The sequence below is a fragment of the Macrotis lagotis genome, chromosome 1, assembly GCF_037893015.1.
Source record: "Macrotis lagotis isolate mMagLag1 chromosome 1, bilby.v1.9.chrom.fasta, whole genome shotgun sequence".
NCBI classification, from domain to species: Eukaryota; Metazoa; Chordata; class Mammalia; order Peramelemorphia; family Peramelidae; genus Macrotis; species Macrotis lagotis.
The window spans coordinates 318641255-318659290 of NC_133658.1; the positions used below are offsets into that span (position 1 = coordinate 318641255).

Here is an 18036-nt window from a genome sequence, read left to right on the forward strand (position 1 = left end):
AAACTTTGTTTAGGTACTTATGATAAATAAGCCAATTGAATCCTAACCACAACAAAGAAAAGGAAAAGAGATAATCAGATATTATGGAAGCACAAGGTAATTAGACAGTATAGCATTTAAAGACTCAGAGTTACCTCTATGCCTCTAATCACTAATAACAACACCATCAAAATGATAATAGATAAGACTTACCACAGCTACAGCTTGGGACTGTAAGAGTTCTGTAGAAGTCATTACAGTGAAGTATGAAACATTCATCAGGACATAACACACAGTTACCAGGGGGATGCCAATAATTATAGCCAAGGGCAAGTTTCTAAGTTCGCAAAAACATAAGAACATATATCATTCAAAGCTGTTGGTTATTTCTCAAAATATGTAGCATTACCCTTAATATTATTTGGTTAATGGACAAAAGTTATCATTTAGTAACTAAAAATTTAGCTCAGTAATAATATAACTAAAATTATAAAAAGTTATTTTGAAAAATCAGGTATTTGACCAGTTTCTTCTACTTTTTAGGTACAAAATCAGCTCACATACATTTAAAAGCATATTGGAAAAAAAATCTTAAACTATAATCCGTGTGTGTGTGTGTGTGTGTGTGTGTGTGTGTGTGTGTGTGTAAAATGTCAAATGACCTACTAAAAATCTGGGACTTAGAGATTCAGGATCATTTGTTTATTGAAGTAGTTGGGATCATATGACCTACATTGTGTCAGCTCCTGTGTCAAATCAGTGGTTTTCTTTGTCAAAAGACTGCTTCAGAATTTGTCAAGACAGTGGATTTGTTACCCTTTCATTAGCAAAGAGGTCAGTAAGCATTCATTTCCAAGTACAAGAGTCAATAGCAAGTGTGGGAAAAGGAAAACCTTTATATAGTGCTTTATAATTATCTCCTCATTTTTTTTGCTCAAAACAATTCTGGGAGTTAGGTGCTATTATTCTCATTTTACAGCTGAGAAACTTAGACAAATAGAGCCCTCCCTCCCTACACCCCCAAATCAGGCACCTAGAAAATATCGGGGCTTTAACCATTGTATATCTAGTTTTCCTACCCTTGATCCAAATGGAATGTGAAAAGTTTTGCTGCGATTTAGATCAGCAATACAGCTGTACAGAAAATAAAGTTACTTGTTTAGATAGTTCTAGATGACAAATCAAAGCTACCTCATGTACCATAGCTAGCCATAGATCTTATCATCATCCCAGATCCTACTTCTACCTTGCCCCCATCAAAAACTCCAAAAACACTAACAAGCTCTCTATCTCCTGAAGAAACCAGTATCCAATTCATCTTCAAAGAAAGATAAAGAGACAGTAGAGAGGCCACAAAAGAGTAGCTTCAACTCTTTGTGGGAAGAGATGATATTTGCCACTCCATCTTATGTTTTGTTACTGTGGCTGGGCCCAGAGACACGTACCTGTAGGGGTTTTTAAGTTCTTCTGTGATGTAATTGAGTTGATTCCTGGAAAAAGAAAAACCGCCATGTCTGGTCTCTGTAGTTTCCCAACAATATTCCTCATCCTTTGTCAGGAACACTTTCCTGGGTCCTCCTCTCCCCAACATTTTCCCAATATGCTACCAACATAACTTTGCAAAGTGCCTTTTCTCTCAAATGACCTTATATTTACACCATAGATATCTTATATTTACAATTTTCACATATTGTCTTCCCATCTTAAATGTGAGCTTTTTTTAAGGTCAAGTACTGTTTGTGCCTTTCTTTGTACCCTCCTCCCCATGTCTGGGACCCAGTAAGAGCTTAATCAATGTGTATTGCCTGTCTAATAGAAAAGAAAGGTCTTTCCTACTCCAGTCCTCCTCATGTAAGAGTGGACTGCCAAACCATGTGATCTCAATGATAGCCATCAAGGTGCCCTCAGGTAAGACTCTATACTTCACCAGTGATTTTACATTATAAAAACAATAATAATAGCTAATATTTATAAAGACAGTCACTGTGCTACATTTTTGACAATTATCTCATTTGATCCTCACAACACCTATTTATAAGGTAGGTGCTATTATTATCCTCAATTTACAGATGCAGAAATTAAAGCAAACAGAAGTCAAGAAACTTGGTCAGGGTCATACAACTGGTAAATGTCTGAGGTCAAATTTAAATTCGGTCTTCTTGACTCCAGGCCTAGCATGCTCTCCACTGCACTACCTAAATGCCCCTAATATAGGCATTTGAACTTCAGTTATGTATTTTTGGAGAATAAATGGGAGAATTAAAGATATAGAGATTATAAAGAAAACAAGTTTCTGTACCAATAAAACTAACATGGTAACTTGCTATAGCCAAAAAGAATCTCTAGAGATAGCACAGGGCTCTAACTGACATTCCAGTTGTCCCTGAAATAAATTTTAGGTGAGACTCCAAATTTCCAGAGAATTAAAGTTATACTATAAGTCTTTAGGAGTTGAAATAGGAAGAGATAAAATATTAGCTGATTTACTAAATATCTGAGAGGCTACAACTCCTTTATTCATGCAGATCTTTTGGAGTATCTCTACAAACAGAGAACCAACATTTCCAGAAGAGGCATCTTCATAATTAAGTTCTTTTATCTATAAAAGTGTTTCTCCTCTCCTGTTGTCCATAGCATTTTTCTGTTAGCAATGACTTCTGAATGGTCCCCTGATTCCAGGTTCTCTATCTCTCTCCAGTTTATCCATCACACAGCATCAAAAACAATCTTCCTAAAGGACAGGTCTGTCCATTTCACTCCCATACTCAAAAACCTTCATTGGCTTCCTAGCAATTCTAGAACAAAATACAAACTCGGAAACAAAGCTCTTGTTTTGGGCAGAGCCAAGGTGGCAGAGTAAAGACAGGGATTCCCTTGGGCTCTTCCCTCCCTCCCCATCACTCTAAACCCTTTTAAATAATGATTGTAACCAAGTTCTAGAATGGTAGAACCCACAAAAAAGACAATCAATCCAAGACAACTTGGAAGTTCCAAAGGAAGGGTTTGCAGTACCAGGCTTAAAAAGGGCCTGCACCAGAGCAAACCAGCTCCAGTCATCCAGGAACATAATGTGGGTACCTGGGTCCATGGCAGTGGACTAGGGATTGCCAAGGACAACTTGGAAGATCAGCAGGAAAACTCTGCTGCACCAGAGTGAGAGGCCAGTGCCAGCCTCAGCACAGATCTGACTTCAGGGGACCAGGAACAAGCCTGAGGAGCCACCTGGCAGGGGTCCACCTGGCAGGGGACCACCCAGCAGCTAATTCCGGTGAGCTCAACATACAGATTAATAAATGATTCAGGAGGAGATTAAAGCAGTCTCTTTGCTATTCCTAAGGCAGATTGCAGTCTGGGGGGACCAGTTTAAGGAAAAGAAGCAGAAACACAATAAAACTTACTACCTGCAGTGGAGCAGGGACTCTCATGGTTCTAGGGCAGGGGGAGTGGTTGTGGTCATCTTCAGACCAGAGCATAGGCCAGGAGAGCAGTGATAGCCTCTCACAGGACCTTGCAAGAACTCAGAACTTGCAGGGGTTATCCCAGAAAACAGCTGCAAAGACCATCAAAAATTTTGGTTAATGCATCCTCCACCCTGGAAGCATATAGTCAAATTAACACAAGATTTAGCAGTCTCTACCTTAAGAGATTGTAGGGCTTGGGATATGATATTCCAGAAAGCAAAATGGCTTGGATTACAACCAAGAATCAACTACCCAGCATAACTGAGCATACTCTTTTAGGGGGGAAAAGATGGCCATTCAATGAAATAAGGGACTTTCAAAATTTTCTGATGAAACAACCAGAGCTGAACAGAAAATCTGATCTTCAAATAAAAGATTCAAGTTATGCATAAAAATGTAAACAGGGAAGACAAATCATAAGGGACTTAATGATGTTGAACTACTTATATTCCTGCATGGAAAGATGATACTGATAATTCATATGAACCTTTTCAGTTGAATTTGAAGGTATAATATATTAAAAAGATAGAGTTAATGGGGAAGAAAGAATGAATTGGGAGAAAAGGAAAAGGAGAAGTAGAATGCAATAAGTTATTTCACATAAAAGAGCCAAGAAAAACTTTTGCAGTGGAGTAGAGGGGAAAGCTGAGAGGGAGTGATTGAACCTTACTGCCACTGCAAGTGGCTCACAGAGGGAATAACATACACACTCAATTGGGTATAGAAATCTATATTACCTTGGAGAAAAATAGGAGAGGAAAGGGATGTGAGAAAGGGGATGGTGGGGAGAGGAGATAGAAGTGATAGAAGAGAGGGAAGATTGTGTGAGAGGGTAATCAGATGCAATACACTTTTGAGGAGGGACAAGGTGAAAGAAGATAGAGAATAGAATAAATGGGGGTGGGGGAAATAGGATGTAGGGAAATACAGGTAGCAATAGCAATTGTGGGGAAAAATATTTAAACAAGTTTCTCTGATAAAAACCTCATTTTTCAAACATAGAGATCAAATTTATAAAAAATAAGAGCCATTCCCCAATTGATAAATGATCAAGAGATAGGAACTGTTTTCAGATGAGGTTATTAATGCAATCTATTTAAATACCTTTTTTAAAAAAATGTCCTACCTCACTACTGATAGGAGAAATGAGGCTTGGAACAATTCTGAGGTACTACCTACTGGTTTGACTAATAGGACAGAAGGAGAAAATGACAAATTTTGGAAGGGAAGTAGGGAAATTGAGACATTGATGGATTGTTGGAGGAGTTGTAAAATAATTCGATAATTCTGTAAAACAATTTGGAACATGCCCAAAGGGCTATAAAACCATGCCTACCAGGGCAGCTAGGTGGCACAGTGGATAGAGCACCGGTCCTGGAGTTAGGAGGACCTGAACTGAAATCCAATCTCAGATACTTAATAATTACCTAGCTGTGTGGCCTTGGGCAAGCCACTTAACCCCATTGCCTAAAAAAAAAAAAAAAAAAAAAAAAAGGAAAAAAAGAAAACCATCCTACCCTTTGGCCTAGCAGTACTACTGCTAGGTCTGTCTTTCAGAAGAGATGAAATAAGGGAAGAAAAGAATCTATTTGTAGAAGGAATATTTAAAGCAACTCTTTTCTGGTGGTGGGGAACTGGAGATTGAAGGTATGCTCAGAGATTTGGGAGTGGCTGAACAAACTGTGGTATGTGACTGAGATGAAATGCTGCTTTGTCTTGGGAAATGATGAACAGGATGCTTTCAGTAAAAAACTTACATGAGTGGATGCAATGGGAAATGGACCTTATATAAAGTAATAGAAATATTGCAGGATGATCAGCTGTAAATGATTTACCTTTTCTTAGCAATATTGGGATTCGAGAACTGTGAAGGACTTATGAAAAAGAATGCTATTCATTCCAAAGACAAAGATAATGGTGACCAAATACAGAGTGAAACATGCTTTTTCTTCTTTTTCTTTTTTTTGGGGGGAGGGGAGGGAATTATGTTTACTTTTACAATATGACTGTTGTAGTAATGTTTTTCTTGGCCACACATTTTTAACCTACACCAAGTAACTTGTTTTTTCAATGAGGGGGTGGGAGGAAGGGAGAGAATTTGGAACTCAAGGATTTTGGAAGTAAATTTTGAAACTTTTTTGCATATTTCTGGGGGAAAATATTAAAAGTAAATAAATATATAAACATTAGAAAAGAAAATGCAAACTCAATAGTCAAATAGTCAAGGTCCCCTACAATCTGGCTCCAACTTTTCTATTTTTTTTTAATTCAATTTTATTTTTTCAATCCATATTCTCTCCTTCACCTCCCACCCATCCACTTACTTCCTGCTGGGAAAGTCACATACTTCTATAATAAAACAAAACAAATATCTTTATTAGCTTATCTCCAAAAGCTTATGTCTCAATCTACACTTTGAGTCCATAAACTTTCTGTAAGTACATAGCAAGTTTCATCATGAAGTGTTCTGGAATTGTGACTAGTCATTTGTGTTGATTAGGGTGCCTAATTCTTTCAAAGTTGTTCATCATAATAATATTGTTATCATTGTACAAATTGTTCTCCTGGTTCTGTCCACTTTCACTTTACATCAGTTCATACAAGTCTTCCCAGGATTTTTTTTAAAAACTATCTCATTCATTATTTCCTTATTAAAACACCATAATTTATTTAGCTCTTCACCAATTGATGGTCACTTCCTTAGTTTTCTTTTTTTAGGGATTGTTTTTTTTTTTTTTTGCAAGACAATGGGGTTAAGTGGCTTGCCCAAGACTACACAGCTAGGTAATTATTACGTGTCTGAGGCTGGATTTGAACCCAGGTACTCCTGACTCCAGGGCCAGTGCTCTAATCCACTGCGCCACCTAGCTGCCCCTACTCCCTTAGTTTCTAATTCTTTGTTGCCACACAAAGAGTTGCTATATATATCATCTTTTTTTGTTTCTAACTCTTTGTGATATAGATCTGGTAGGAGGATTGATGGGTCAAATTCATAGTTTAATAGCTTTTTGGATAAAGTTCCAAATTACTTTACAGAATAGCTGGACAAATTCACAGTTTCACAAACAACTCATTAATGTATCTGCTTTCATAGTCATTTCCCTTTTTTATTAACTTAATCTATCTGATGGGTGTGAGGTTGTCCTTAGAGTTGTTTTAATTTGCATTTCTCTAGTTATCAGTGATTTGGAGCATTTTTTTATATGACTTGAATTTTATTTTCTGAAATTATCCTGTTTATATTTTTGAACTACTTATCGAATGAGAAATTGCTCTTATTCCTATAAATTTAAATCACATCCTTATATATATTTTAGAAATGGAACTTTGATAAGAGAAATTTTTTGGTTGTTTTTTTTTTTTTTGCTAGGCAGTGGGTTAAGTGACTTGCTCAAGTTCACACAGCTAAATAAGTATTAAGTGTCTGAGGACAATTTGAATTCAGGTCTTCCTGACTCCAGGGCTGGTGCTCTATTCACAATTAGAGAAATTTGCTACAAAAATTTTTGCTCAATTTATCTAATTCTGTTCTCATATTTAATTGCATTGGTTTGTTTGTACACAAACTTTTAAATTTTATTAATCAAAACTGATCATTTAACCACCTGTGAACCTCTCTTATATCGTTTTTTCAGGAACTCTTCTCCTATTCATAGATCTGATGTGTAATTTCTTTCATGGTACTCTTAAGTTGTTTATGTCTACGTTGTATACCCCCTTAGAGCTTGTTTCAGTATTCGGTATGAGATATTAATCTGCAACTAATTTCTATATGACTACTTTCCAATGTTCCTAATAATTACTTTCAAATAGAATTTTTGCCTTAATAACTGGGATCTTTGGCTTTATCAAACATTAGACTACATGCATGTTTACTTCTACATATTTAATTCTACATATTACTTCTACATATCCAATTTGTTCTATTGATCAACTTCTATATTTCTTAAGCAGAACTAAACTGTTTTGATAATTACAGCCTGAAATTTTGTACTGCTAAGTTGTTTTCCCCTCCCACTTTTTCTTTTGCATTAATGTCCTTGGTATTCTTAACTTTTTGTTTTTCCAAATGTATAATGTTACTGTTTTTTCTAATTCCATAAAGCAATACTTTGGTAATTTCATTTATGACACTGAACAAATAAATTAACTAAGATTAGTATTGTTATTTTTAATTAGTTGGTTCAGTCAATTACATCTGAATTTGTGTAAAGACTGCTTTATAACTGTGTTAATATAGTTCCTGTGCCTCTTGGTAGGTAGATAAGCATTTAATATTTCTCAAGCTATTTGAAATAGAATTTCCTTTTCTTCTGCACAATTTTGTCAGTAATATCCAGAAATGATGATTTATGTGGGCTTATTTTATATTCTGCTGCTCTGCCAAAGTTTCTAATTATTTCAATTACATTTACTTGACTAGGGGATTCTTTTTTTTTTAAGGTTTTTGCAAGGCAAATAGGGTTAAATGGCTTACCCAAGGTCACACAGCTAGGTAATTATTAAGTGTCTGAGGCTGGATTTGAAATCAGGTACTCCTGATTCCAGGGCCAGTGCTCTATCCACTGTACCACCTAACCACCACAACTATAGGATTCTTTTAATAAACCTTCATATTATCTGTAAAATGTGATGTTTTGTTTCTTTGCCTATGCTTATTCCGTATTTTTCTAGACAATGTTTTAGCTCACATTTCTAGCACTATATTAAAGAGGGACAGCGATGATAACTTTTTTTTTTAACTCTTAATCTTATTGAAAAACCTCTAGTTTTCTATATTAAAGAAAAATGTTTCTTTGTTTTAGATAGTCAGTAAAAGCTAAATTTATCCTCTGCTTTTTAGTGATTTTAACTGGAATAGGTGTTGTTTAGTCAAAATCATTTTCTGTATCTTTTGAAATAATTATGAAATAATTATATGATTTCTATTTTCTGGTTACTAATATGGTTAGTTATGATCATAATTTTTCTCCATTTCTTACAAAAATCCTGTCAAGTGATAGTTTATAATCTTTGTGATTTGTTGTTATAGTCCTCTTGCTTATATTTTATTTAAAGTTTTCACATCAATATTCATTAGGGATATTGGTCTATAGTTTGCTTTCTCCGTTTCAACTCTCTCTGTTTTAGGTATCAAGACCATATTTGTGACATGACAGGAATTTGGTAGGAATATGTCCTTTATTCTTTTTTCTTTATTTTATGTAATATTGGAATTAATTTTTTTACTAAATTTTAGTAAAATTCACTTGTAAAATCCATCTGGTCCTTTTATTTATGGCTTGCTTAATATTTTTTTCTATGATAGAATTATTTAAATATTCTATTTCCTGATCTTTTAATCTGAGCGTTTTATATTTCTATAATTATACATTTATATTATTTCATTTAAATTGTTAGTTTTATTGTCATATAATTAGGTGAAAGTGTTCCTAATAGTTTCTTTTATTTCTTCTTCATTGATTGTAATTTGGCAATTTTGTTTTCTTCTTTCTTTTCTTTTTTAAAATCAAATTGTTTAAGGGCATATGTGCTTTAGGATTTTGTTTGTTTGTTTTTGTAAGTTAATAGGGTTAAGTGACTTGCCCAAAATCACACAGCTAAGTAAGTATTAAATATCTGAAGCCAAATTTGAACTCAGGTCCTTCTGACCCCAGGGTCGGTGCTCTATCTCCTGTACCACCTAACTTCCCCCTGCTTTACTATTTAAAAAAAAAAACATATTCTAGCTGTACTTATTAATTAAAAGAGGTCTTTTGCTTTTAATTTTCTTTGATTTTCAGTTTTTCTGTGTTGTTGTTTAATTGGGGGACTAAATGAGTTACTTTTCTAGTTTTATTTTTTGAGTTGGCATTTCTGTTTTATTCATTGAAGTATTTAGATATGTAAACTTTCCTCTAAATATAACTTTGGCAATTCTCCCTCCATCAAAAAAATGATATTATCTCATTGTTGTCAGTCCTTTTATTATTGTATTAAATTATTGACTTTTCTAGGATTTAAAAATCTTTGCTTCAAAATTCTTTTGTTGACTTTAGTTTTGTTACATTATAGTTTCAAAAGTTATGTTTAATATTTCTACTTTCCTATATTTGTGAGGTTTTTGTGACCTAATGCGTGGTTAGTTTTTGTGGGGATGCCATTCACTCCTTTCTTTTCCCATTCAGTATTTTCCCAAGTTTATAATTCTAACTTGTCTAAAATTTTATTCAAATCATCCTTTTCCCTTTTTTACTATTTTTTTACTATCTAGGTCTGAGAGAGGGATCAAGGTCTCCCACTATTAGTGTTTTTCCTCTCTATTTCTTCCTATAATTTAAATTTTACTTTAAGAATTTGGATATTATGCCATTTGGTATACATATTTTAGTATTAATAATAATTCATTATATCATTGTATTCATTGACCTTTGTATTCATTGACCTTTCAACAAACATAATTACCTTGCTTATCTCTCTTAATTAGGTCTAATTTTGCTTTTTGCTCTCTTTGAGATTATGATTGCTACTCTGACCTCTTTTTACTTCATGTGAAGTACTAAAGGTTCTGATGTAGAACCTTTTGTTAATATTATGTACACTTTTCTGTTTCAAGTATCTTTCTAGGAAAATAACTGTTAGATTCTGGCTGAATTTCCATTATTTAGTCCTTTTAATTTTATCTTATTCTTTATGATACCAATTGAGATTTTCTTGGCAAAGAAACTGAAATGGTTTGTCATCTCCAGCTCATTTTACAGATGAGGAAACTGAGGCAAGCAAGATTAAGTGACTTGCTCAGGGTCACACAGCTAATAAGCATATGAGGATAGATTAATCTTATGAAAATGAATCTTCTTGACATTAGACCCAGCACTCTGTCCACTGTGTCAACTATCCACCCTAAAACTTTTATTTCTATGTGACACTTCATTTACTCAAGCTATTCTCCATCATTTGAATATTCTCCTTTCATATTTATGACTATTAGAATCTTTAACTTCCAAGTACCAAGTTATTCATTAAGCAAAACTTCCCTGAAATCCCTAATTGTCTTTCTCCCTTCTCAAATCACCTTGTATTTCATATATCTGTGTACATGCTGTATTCCTCTCAATACAGTTTAAGATCCTTGAGTTCATTAAATTAAAAGTGCCTAGGTACTTATTAAATGTTTGCTAAATTAAAATGAACTAATTAGGGCTTCTAGAATTTTCTCTAATGAATGATCTCTCAAGTCTCATCATGCACCAAAAATAAAACAACTTCAAGCTATCTCCATGGTCTAGGATAACCAGGATTCAAAAGGAGGTTTGGAAAGACCCAAACCCAGATCTGAAGCTCACTGACCCTGCTCACTTAGTACTATTACCCACCTCCAAGACACTGACAAGAAAGTTCCACTATTAAACTCATGGACAGAACATAAGCTTACATCAAATCCCATCCCTATGTCCCAGTCCCTCCTTCCCTCTTTGCAGTGCTGTGGAGATCCAGGTTCTATGCTGCAGAAGTTTGCAGTCCTCAAAAGCTAGTTCTTCAGGAGCAAAAGACTGATGGAGGATGTAACCCAGAAATATCAGCACTACAAAACTATGATTTAGGATTAGGTTTGCCCTGGGGTAAAGACAGACTCTAAACTGCTGGTGTTGGGTTAAAGAACTGAACAACAAAGGGAGTGAGACAGGGCACTAGAATAGGTCACTATACATGTGTTAGGCTATGCAACACTCTGCCAAGGCTGAAGGAAAGAGCACAGCATTCGGCAGGGGCCAGTTTTGACCCCACCAAAATCAGTTGGGACAGAGACTTAGACTCTTTAATTGGGAATTCCCCAATGGAATGGATTAAAAACCCAGAATCCTACAATATGTTGCTTACAAGAAACACATCTGAAGCAGAGAGATATATATACACAGGGTAAAGGTAAAAGGCTGGAGCAAGATAAATTATGCTTCAGTGGAAATAAAAAAAATCAGGGATAGAGATCCTGATCTTGGACAAAGCAAAAAAGGCACCATAGGCAGTGAAGCTATAGCCTTTTTTTATGTTTTTGCAAGGGAAATGGGGTTAATGGCTTGTCCAAGGTCACACAGCTAGGTAATTATCAAGTGTCTGAGTTTGGATTTGAATTCAGGTCCTCTTGACTCCAGGGCCGGTGCTCTATCCACTGCACCACCTAGCTGCCCCCAGTGAAGCTATAGCCTTATTAAACATGTATGAACCTAGTGATATAGCATTCAAATTCTTAGAGGAGAAACTGAGTGAATTACAAGGAGACATAGACAACAAAACTTTAATAATGGGGAACCTCAACCTTCCTATCTCAGAACTAGATAAATCTAACCACAAAATAAACAAGGAGGAAGGTAAGAAGGTGAATAAAATCCTAGAAAACTTAGATATGATAGATTTCTGGAGCCAATTTAATGGGGATAAAAATGGAATATACCTTTTTTCTCTGCAGAACATGGCAGCTATACCAAAACTGATTATGTTCTAGGGCATAAAACCTTACAATTAAATGCAGAAGACAGAAATAATAAATACATACTTTTTAGATCATGCTGCAATAAAAATTACATGTAAAATGAGAAACTAACTTAATTTTAAAGAACACATCATAGAAATAATCATTTCATCCAAGAAAATGATAGCAATGAAACAATATACAGAATTTTTGAGATGCTGTTAAAATAGTTTTTAGGGGAAATTTAATTATCTCTAAATGCATATATGAATAAAATAGAGAAAGAGGAGATCAATGAATTTTGTATGCAACTAAAAAAACTAGAAAAAGAACAAATTAAATATCCCCAATTAAATACCAAATTAGAAATGATGAAAATGAAGGGAGAGATTAATAAAATTGAAAGGAAGAATCTAATAAATAAAATTAAGAGTTGGTTTTATGAAAAAAAAAACAATAAAATAGATAAACCTTGAGTTAATCTGATTTAAAAAAAAAAAGAAAACTGGGGCGGCTAGGTGGCACAGTGGATAAAGCACCGGCCCTGGAGTCAGGAGTACCTAGGTTCAAATCCAGTCTCAGACACTTAATAATTATCTAACTGTGTGGCCTTGGGCAAGCCACTTAACCCCATTTGCCTTGCAAAAACAACAAAAAAACCTCAAATTACCAGTATCATAAATGAAAAGGGTGGGCTAACCACCAATGAGGAGGAAATTAAAGAGATAATTCAGAGCTATTTTGTCAAACTGTATACCAGTAAATTTGATACCCTGAGTAAAATGGATGAATATTTACAAAAATACAGACTGCCTAGATTAACAAAATAGGGGAAAAAATACTTAAATAAATCCATTTCAGAAAAAGAAACCATCAATAAACACCTTAAAAGAAAGTCTCCAGGGGGCAGCTAGGTGGCATAGTGGATAAAGCACCTGCCTTGGAGTCAGGAGTACCTGGGTTCAAATCTGGCTTCAGACACTTAATAATTACCTAGCTGTATGGCCTTGGGCAAGCCACTTAACCCCATTTGCCTTGCAAAAACCTAAAAAAACAAAACAAAACAAAAAAAAGAAAATGTCTCCAGGTCAAGAAAAATTTACAAGTGAATTCTACCAAACATTTAGGGACAATTAATTCAACTTCCAGTCAGGAGGGTGGAAACAAGACAGGCACTATGACCTCTTGAATCTTATTCCCATCAGACTTGGTTTGAAGTTAACATACACATACTTAGTTAAGTTAAGAAACTTATCTTACCTTTCAAGTCTTAAAAGGGGAAAGGGGGAGGGGGAGAAAAGAGGAACTAACAGAAGGAAAGGAAGGGGCAAAGGGGAAAGGGAAAGAAAGGGGAGGGGTTGATATAAGGGAGCAAACATACAGAAGGCGGTGGTATTTAGAAACAAAACACTGGGGAATATGAATAAAGTGAAAAAGGGAAACATACAAACAGAGGGAAGACCAAGCAAGAAATAGAGTACATTATAAATTGAAGAAATGCATGATTTTGATTATATTAAATTAAAAAGGTTTCGCACAAATAAAACCAGTTAAAAGGAAAACAGAAATCTGGGAAACTCTTCAAACTAAAAGTTCTGAAAAAAAGTCTAATTTCTAAAATATATAGAGAATTGTATCAAATTTATAAAGTTATGTCATTCCTCAATTGATAAATGTTAAAGGATGTGGATATACAGGTTTCAAATAAAAAAAAATAAAAACTACATATAAACATAGGAAAAAATGCTCCAAATTATTATTGATTAGAGAAATGCAAATTAAAATAACTGTGAGGTTCTACCTCACACCTATCAGATTGGCTAAGATGACCAAAAATGATCAATGTTGGAGAGGTTGTAGAAAGATTTGGACCTTAATGGACTGTTGGTGGAGTTGTGAACTGATATAACTATTCTGAAGAGCAGTATGGAACTATGCCCAAAAAAGTAATAAAACTGACCAGAAATACCAATACTAGGCTAATATTCAGAAGAAATCATAAAAAAATGGGAAAAGTCCCATGTGTTACAAAATATTCATAGCAGCTCTTTTTGTAGTGCTAAAGAATTACAGGAACTGATGCTAAGTGAAGGGACAGATGCAAGAGAACACTGTTCACATTATTAGCATTTTGAGTTGATCAATCTTGATGAATGCAGCTCCTCTCAGCAGTTCAAAGAACTAGGATAACCCTAGGAAAACTGCTGTGGACAGGGCTATCCACATCCAGAGGAAGAAAAACAAAACCAAACCAAACCAAAAAAACCCTATAGAAGCTGAATGAACACTACATTCACTTATCTCCTTAACTTTTTTATTTAAATTTTATTTAAGGCAGTGGGGTTAAGAGTGACTTGCCCAGGGGCAGCTAGGTGGCGCAGTGGATAAAGCACCGAGCCTGGAGTCAGGAGTACCTGGGTTCAAATCCAGTTTCAGAGTTTCAGATACTTAATAATTACCTAGCTGTGTGGCCTTGGGCAAGCCACTTAACCCAATTTGCCTTGTAAAAACCTTTAAAAAAAAAAAGGGAAGACAGTTAAAAAATAAAAAAAATTTAAATTAAAAAATAAAATTACTTTAAAAAAAAAAAGAGTGACTTGCCCAAAAGAATTGAAATTAAATGTTCTTCGACTGGGGAATGGCTTAGCAAACTGTGGTATATGTATGTCATGGAACACTATTTTCTATTAGAAACTGGGGGTATGGGAACTCAGGGAAGCCTGGAGGGATTTGTATGAACTGATGCTGAGTGAGATGAGCAGAACCAGAAGAACACTGTACATCCTAACAGCAACATGGGGGTGATGATCAACCTTGATGGACTTGTTCATTCCATCAGTGCAACAATCAGAGACAATTTGGGGCTGTCTGCAATGGAGAATACCATCTGTATCCAGAGAAAGAATTTTGGAGTTTGAACAAAAACCAAGGACTATTACCTTAAATTTAGGAAAAACAAAACCCTGATATCGTATTGTCTGATCTTGCCATCTCTTATACTTTATGTTTCTTTCTTAAGGATATGATTTCTCTTTCATCACACTCAATTTTAATCAATGTATACCACGGAAACAACGTAAAGACTGACAAACTGCATTCTGTAGGCGGTGGGGGGAGGGAAGTTAAGATTAGGGGAAAAATTTTAAAACTCAAAATAAATAAAATCTGTAATAAAAAAAGAATGACTTGCCCAAGGTCTCACAGCTTGGAAATTATAAAGTACCTGAGGTCACATTTGAACTCAGGTCCTCCCAGCTCCAAGGCCAGTGCTTTATCCATGGTGCCACCTAGCTGCCCCCTACATTTACTTTTCAAAAATTTCTCTTATGTTTTTCTTTCCTATCTCATGGTTTTTTTAAATTTATTTTTTTTTTATTCTCGTTTTGTACAAATTTTTTTTACATTAATAAAATACTTTTTTACAAGTAAACAAAATACCCCTCCTCCCCCATGAATGTAGATAGACTTGCTTGGGCGAAAAAAGTAAAGGGGAGAGAAAAAAATTAAAATTAAAAAAAAATAATAGTAATAATTGTAGGTATGGCCAAGTGGCACAATGGACGAAGCACCAGCCCTGGAGCCACGAGCACCTGAGTCCATATCCAGCCTCGTAAACCCAACAATCACCCAGCCGTGTGACATGCAAGCCACCCGATCCCCACTGCCCTGCAAAAACCAAAAAGAAGAGAAAAAAAAAAGACGCAAAATAAAATAAAATAGTAATAATAGTAGGGGTGGCTGGGTGGCAGACAGAGCATTGGCCTTTGAGGCAGGAGCACCTGGGTCCAAATCCGGCCCCAGACACCCAAAGATCACCCTGCCATGTGGCCCCAGGCAGGCCACCCAGCCCCACTTGCCCTGCACCCTCACCCAAATAATAATAACAAAAAATGTGCTTGAGTCTTTGTTCCAACACCAACAACTCTGTAATGGGTGGATCTCATTCTTTATGATAAGCCCATCACAAAAGTTACTTCCATATTTTTCCACCATTGCCATTGCTGATCGCAACTCCCTCCTTTCTTATTTCTCCACTACCATGTACTCTATTTTCTCTCTCCTTTCACTCTGACTCTGCTGTAGGGACGTTGACTGGCTCAGCAGACAGATCCCTGGTCCTGGGGCCAAGAAGCCCTGAGCCGCCATACCACCCCTTAGGCCCAGAATCCACCTGGCCCTATGGTCCTGGGCAGGCCTTCCAATCCCAGGCCCTTGCAAGAAGTAGGAAAGAAAATGTGTTATATCTGACCACTCTCCCCCCATAGTCCATCCTCTCCTCCTTTATTCACATCCCCACCCCTTTCCCCTGCCCCCCCCTCCTTCTTACTCCAGATGTCTATACCCCATTGAGTATATATGCTGTTTTTTCTCCTAGCCATCTCTGATGAGAGCAAAGGTTCCCTCATTCCCCCTTGCCTCCCCCCTTCCATATCATTGCAATAGCTCATTGTAATAAAAAAAAAATCTTAGGTGAAATATCTTGGACTATTCCCCCTCTCCTTTTTCTTTCTCCCATTCCATTTCCATATTTTATCTTCGAATTTAGCTTTCTCCTGTGCTTCAACTATAAAAGCTCTCTCTACCTGCTCTATTAACTGAGAAGGTTCACATAAGTATTATCAGTGTCATTTTTCTATGCAGGAATACATGCAGTTCATCCTCATTAAGTCCCTCATATTTCCCCCCCTCTCCTCCAATCTCCATGCTTCACCTGAGTCCTGTATCTGAAGATCAAACCTTCTGTTCAGCTCTGGCCATTCCAAAAGGAACATTTGAAATTCCCCTGGTTCATTGAAAGTCCATCTTTTTCCCTGGAAGAGGACATTCAGCCTTGCTGGGTAGTTCATTCTTGGCTGCATTCTGAGCTCTTTTGCCTTCCGGTATATTATATTCCAAGCCCTACAAGCTTCCAATGTAGTTGCTGCTAAGTCCTGTGTGATCCTGACTGCAGCTCCACGATATTTGAACTGTGTCCTTCTGGCTGCTTGTAATATTTTCTCTTTGACTTGGGAGTTCTGGAACTTGGCTATAATATTCCTAGGGGTTGGTTTTTTGGGATCTCTTTCTCAGGGGGATCGGTGGATTCTCTCCATTTCTATTTTACCCTCTGCTTCTAGAATATCAGGGCAATTTTCCTGTAGTAATTCTTTGAAAATGATGTCAAGGCTCTTTTCCTGATCATGACTTTCAGGTATTCCAATAATTTTTAAATTATCTTTCCTAAGTCTGTTTTCCATATCAGTTGTTTTTTCAATGAGATATTTCAGTTTCTTCTAATTTTTCATTTCTTTGGTTTTGAAGTATTGATGCCTGATTTCTGGTAAATTCATCAATCTCCCTGAATTCTATTCTTTGTTTGAAGGATTTGTTCTCCTCAGGGTTTTCTTATCTCTTTTTCCATCTGGCCAATTTTGCTTTTTAAAGCATTCTTCTCCTCAATAACTTTTTGAACTGTTCTATCCATTTGACCTAAGCTGGTTTTTAGCATGCTATTTTCTTCAGCATTTTTTTGGATTTCCTTGACTAAGCTGCTGACTTCATTTTCATGTTTTTCCTGCATCTCTCTCCTTTCTTTTCCCAGTTTTTCTTCCAACTCCCTCATTTGATTTTCAAAGTCTTTTTTGAGCTCTGTCATAGCCTGAGCCCAATTTCTGTTTTTCTTGGAGTCTTTAGATGCAGGAGCTTGTGCTTTCTCATTTTCGGACTGAGTATTTTTATCCTTCTTGGGCTCATTTGCAAAATATTTCTCAATAGTCTTCTTTTTGTTTCTCTGCTTGCTCATTTTCCCAGCCTGGGCCTGGTTTTGGGGTGCTTCCTGAGCTTTTGGGACATTCCCAGAAAGGGTCTCAGTGTGTGAGGCTCTGTCCTCCCTCCTGGTCTGTGAATGACCATAAGCACCTCCCTCTTCCACAGCCTGAGGTGGGTGGGGCCCTGCTGTTCTATGGGGGGGCATAGACTGCGATCAGGATCTGAATGTGGTCAGAGCCCCAGAGTCCTATTCCAGGGGCAGAGGACCCAGCTTGCAGTTTCTCTTTACTCCCCTCCCTCAGCTCAATGGGCTCATGCCCTGGGGGCTCCTGCTTACCAGCTCCACCTGCTTCTGTGCTGCAGAAAGACCAAGCTGCTCCCTGTGTGCCCTGAGGGCTA

At 36.3% G+C, this 18036-nt stretch overlaps 1 protein-coding gene across 1 annotated transcript in view; it reads right to left on the reverse strand.

The window, feature by feature from the left end:
- The window catches only part of SLC7A9 (solute carrier family 7 member 9), a 62847-nt gene that overhangs the window by 24755 nt on the left and 20056 nt on the right, over positions 1-18036 (reverse strand). The window contains exons 7-8 of the mRNA XM_074211482.1: positions 1425-1469; positions 193-316 (exon numbers count right to left, since the gene is read on the reverse strand). Coding sequence (XP_074067583.1) covers positions 193-316; positions 1425-1469 — 169 coding nt within the window. The remainder of the gene's footprint in view (positions 1-192; positions 317-1424; positions 1470-18036) is intronic.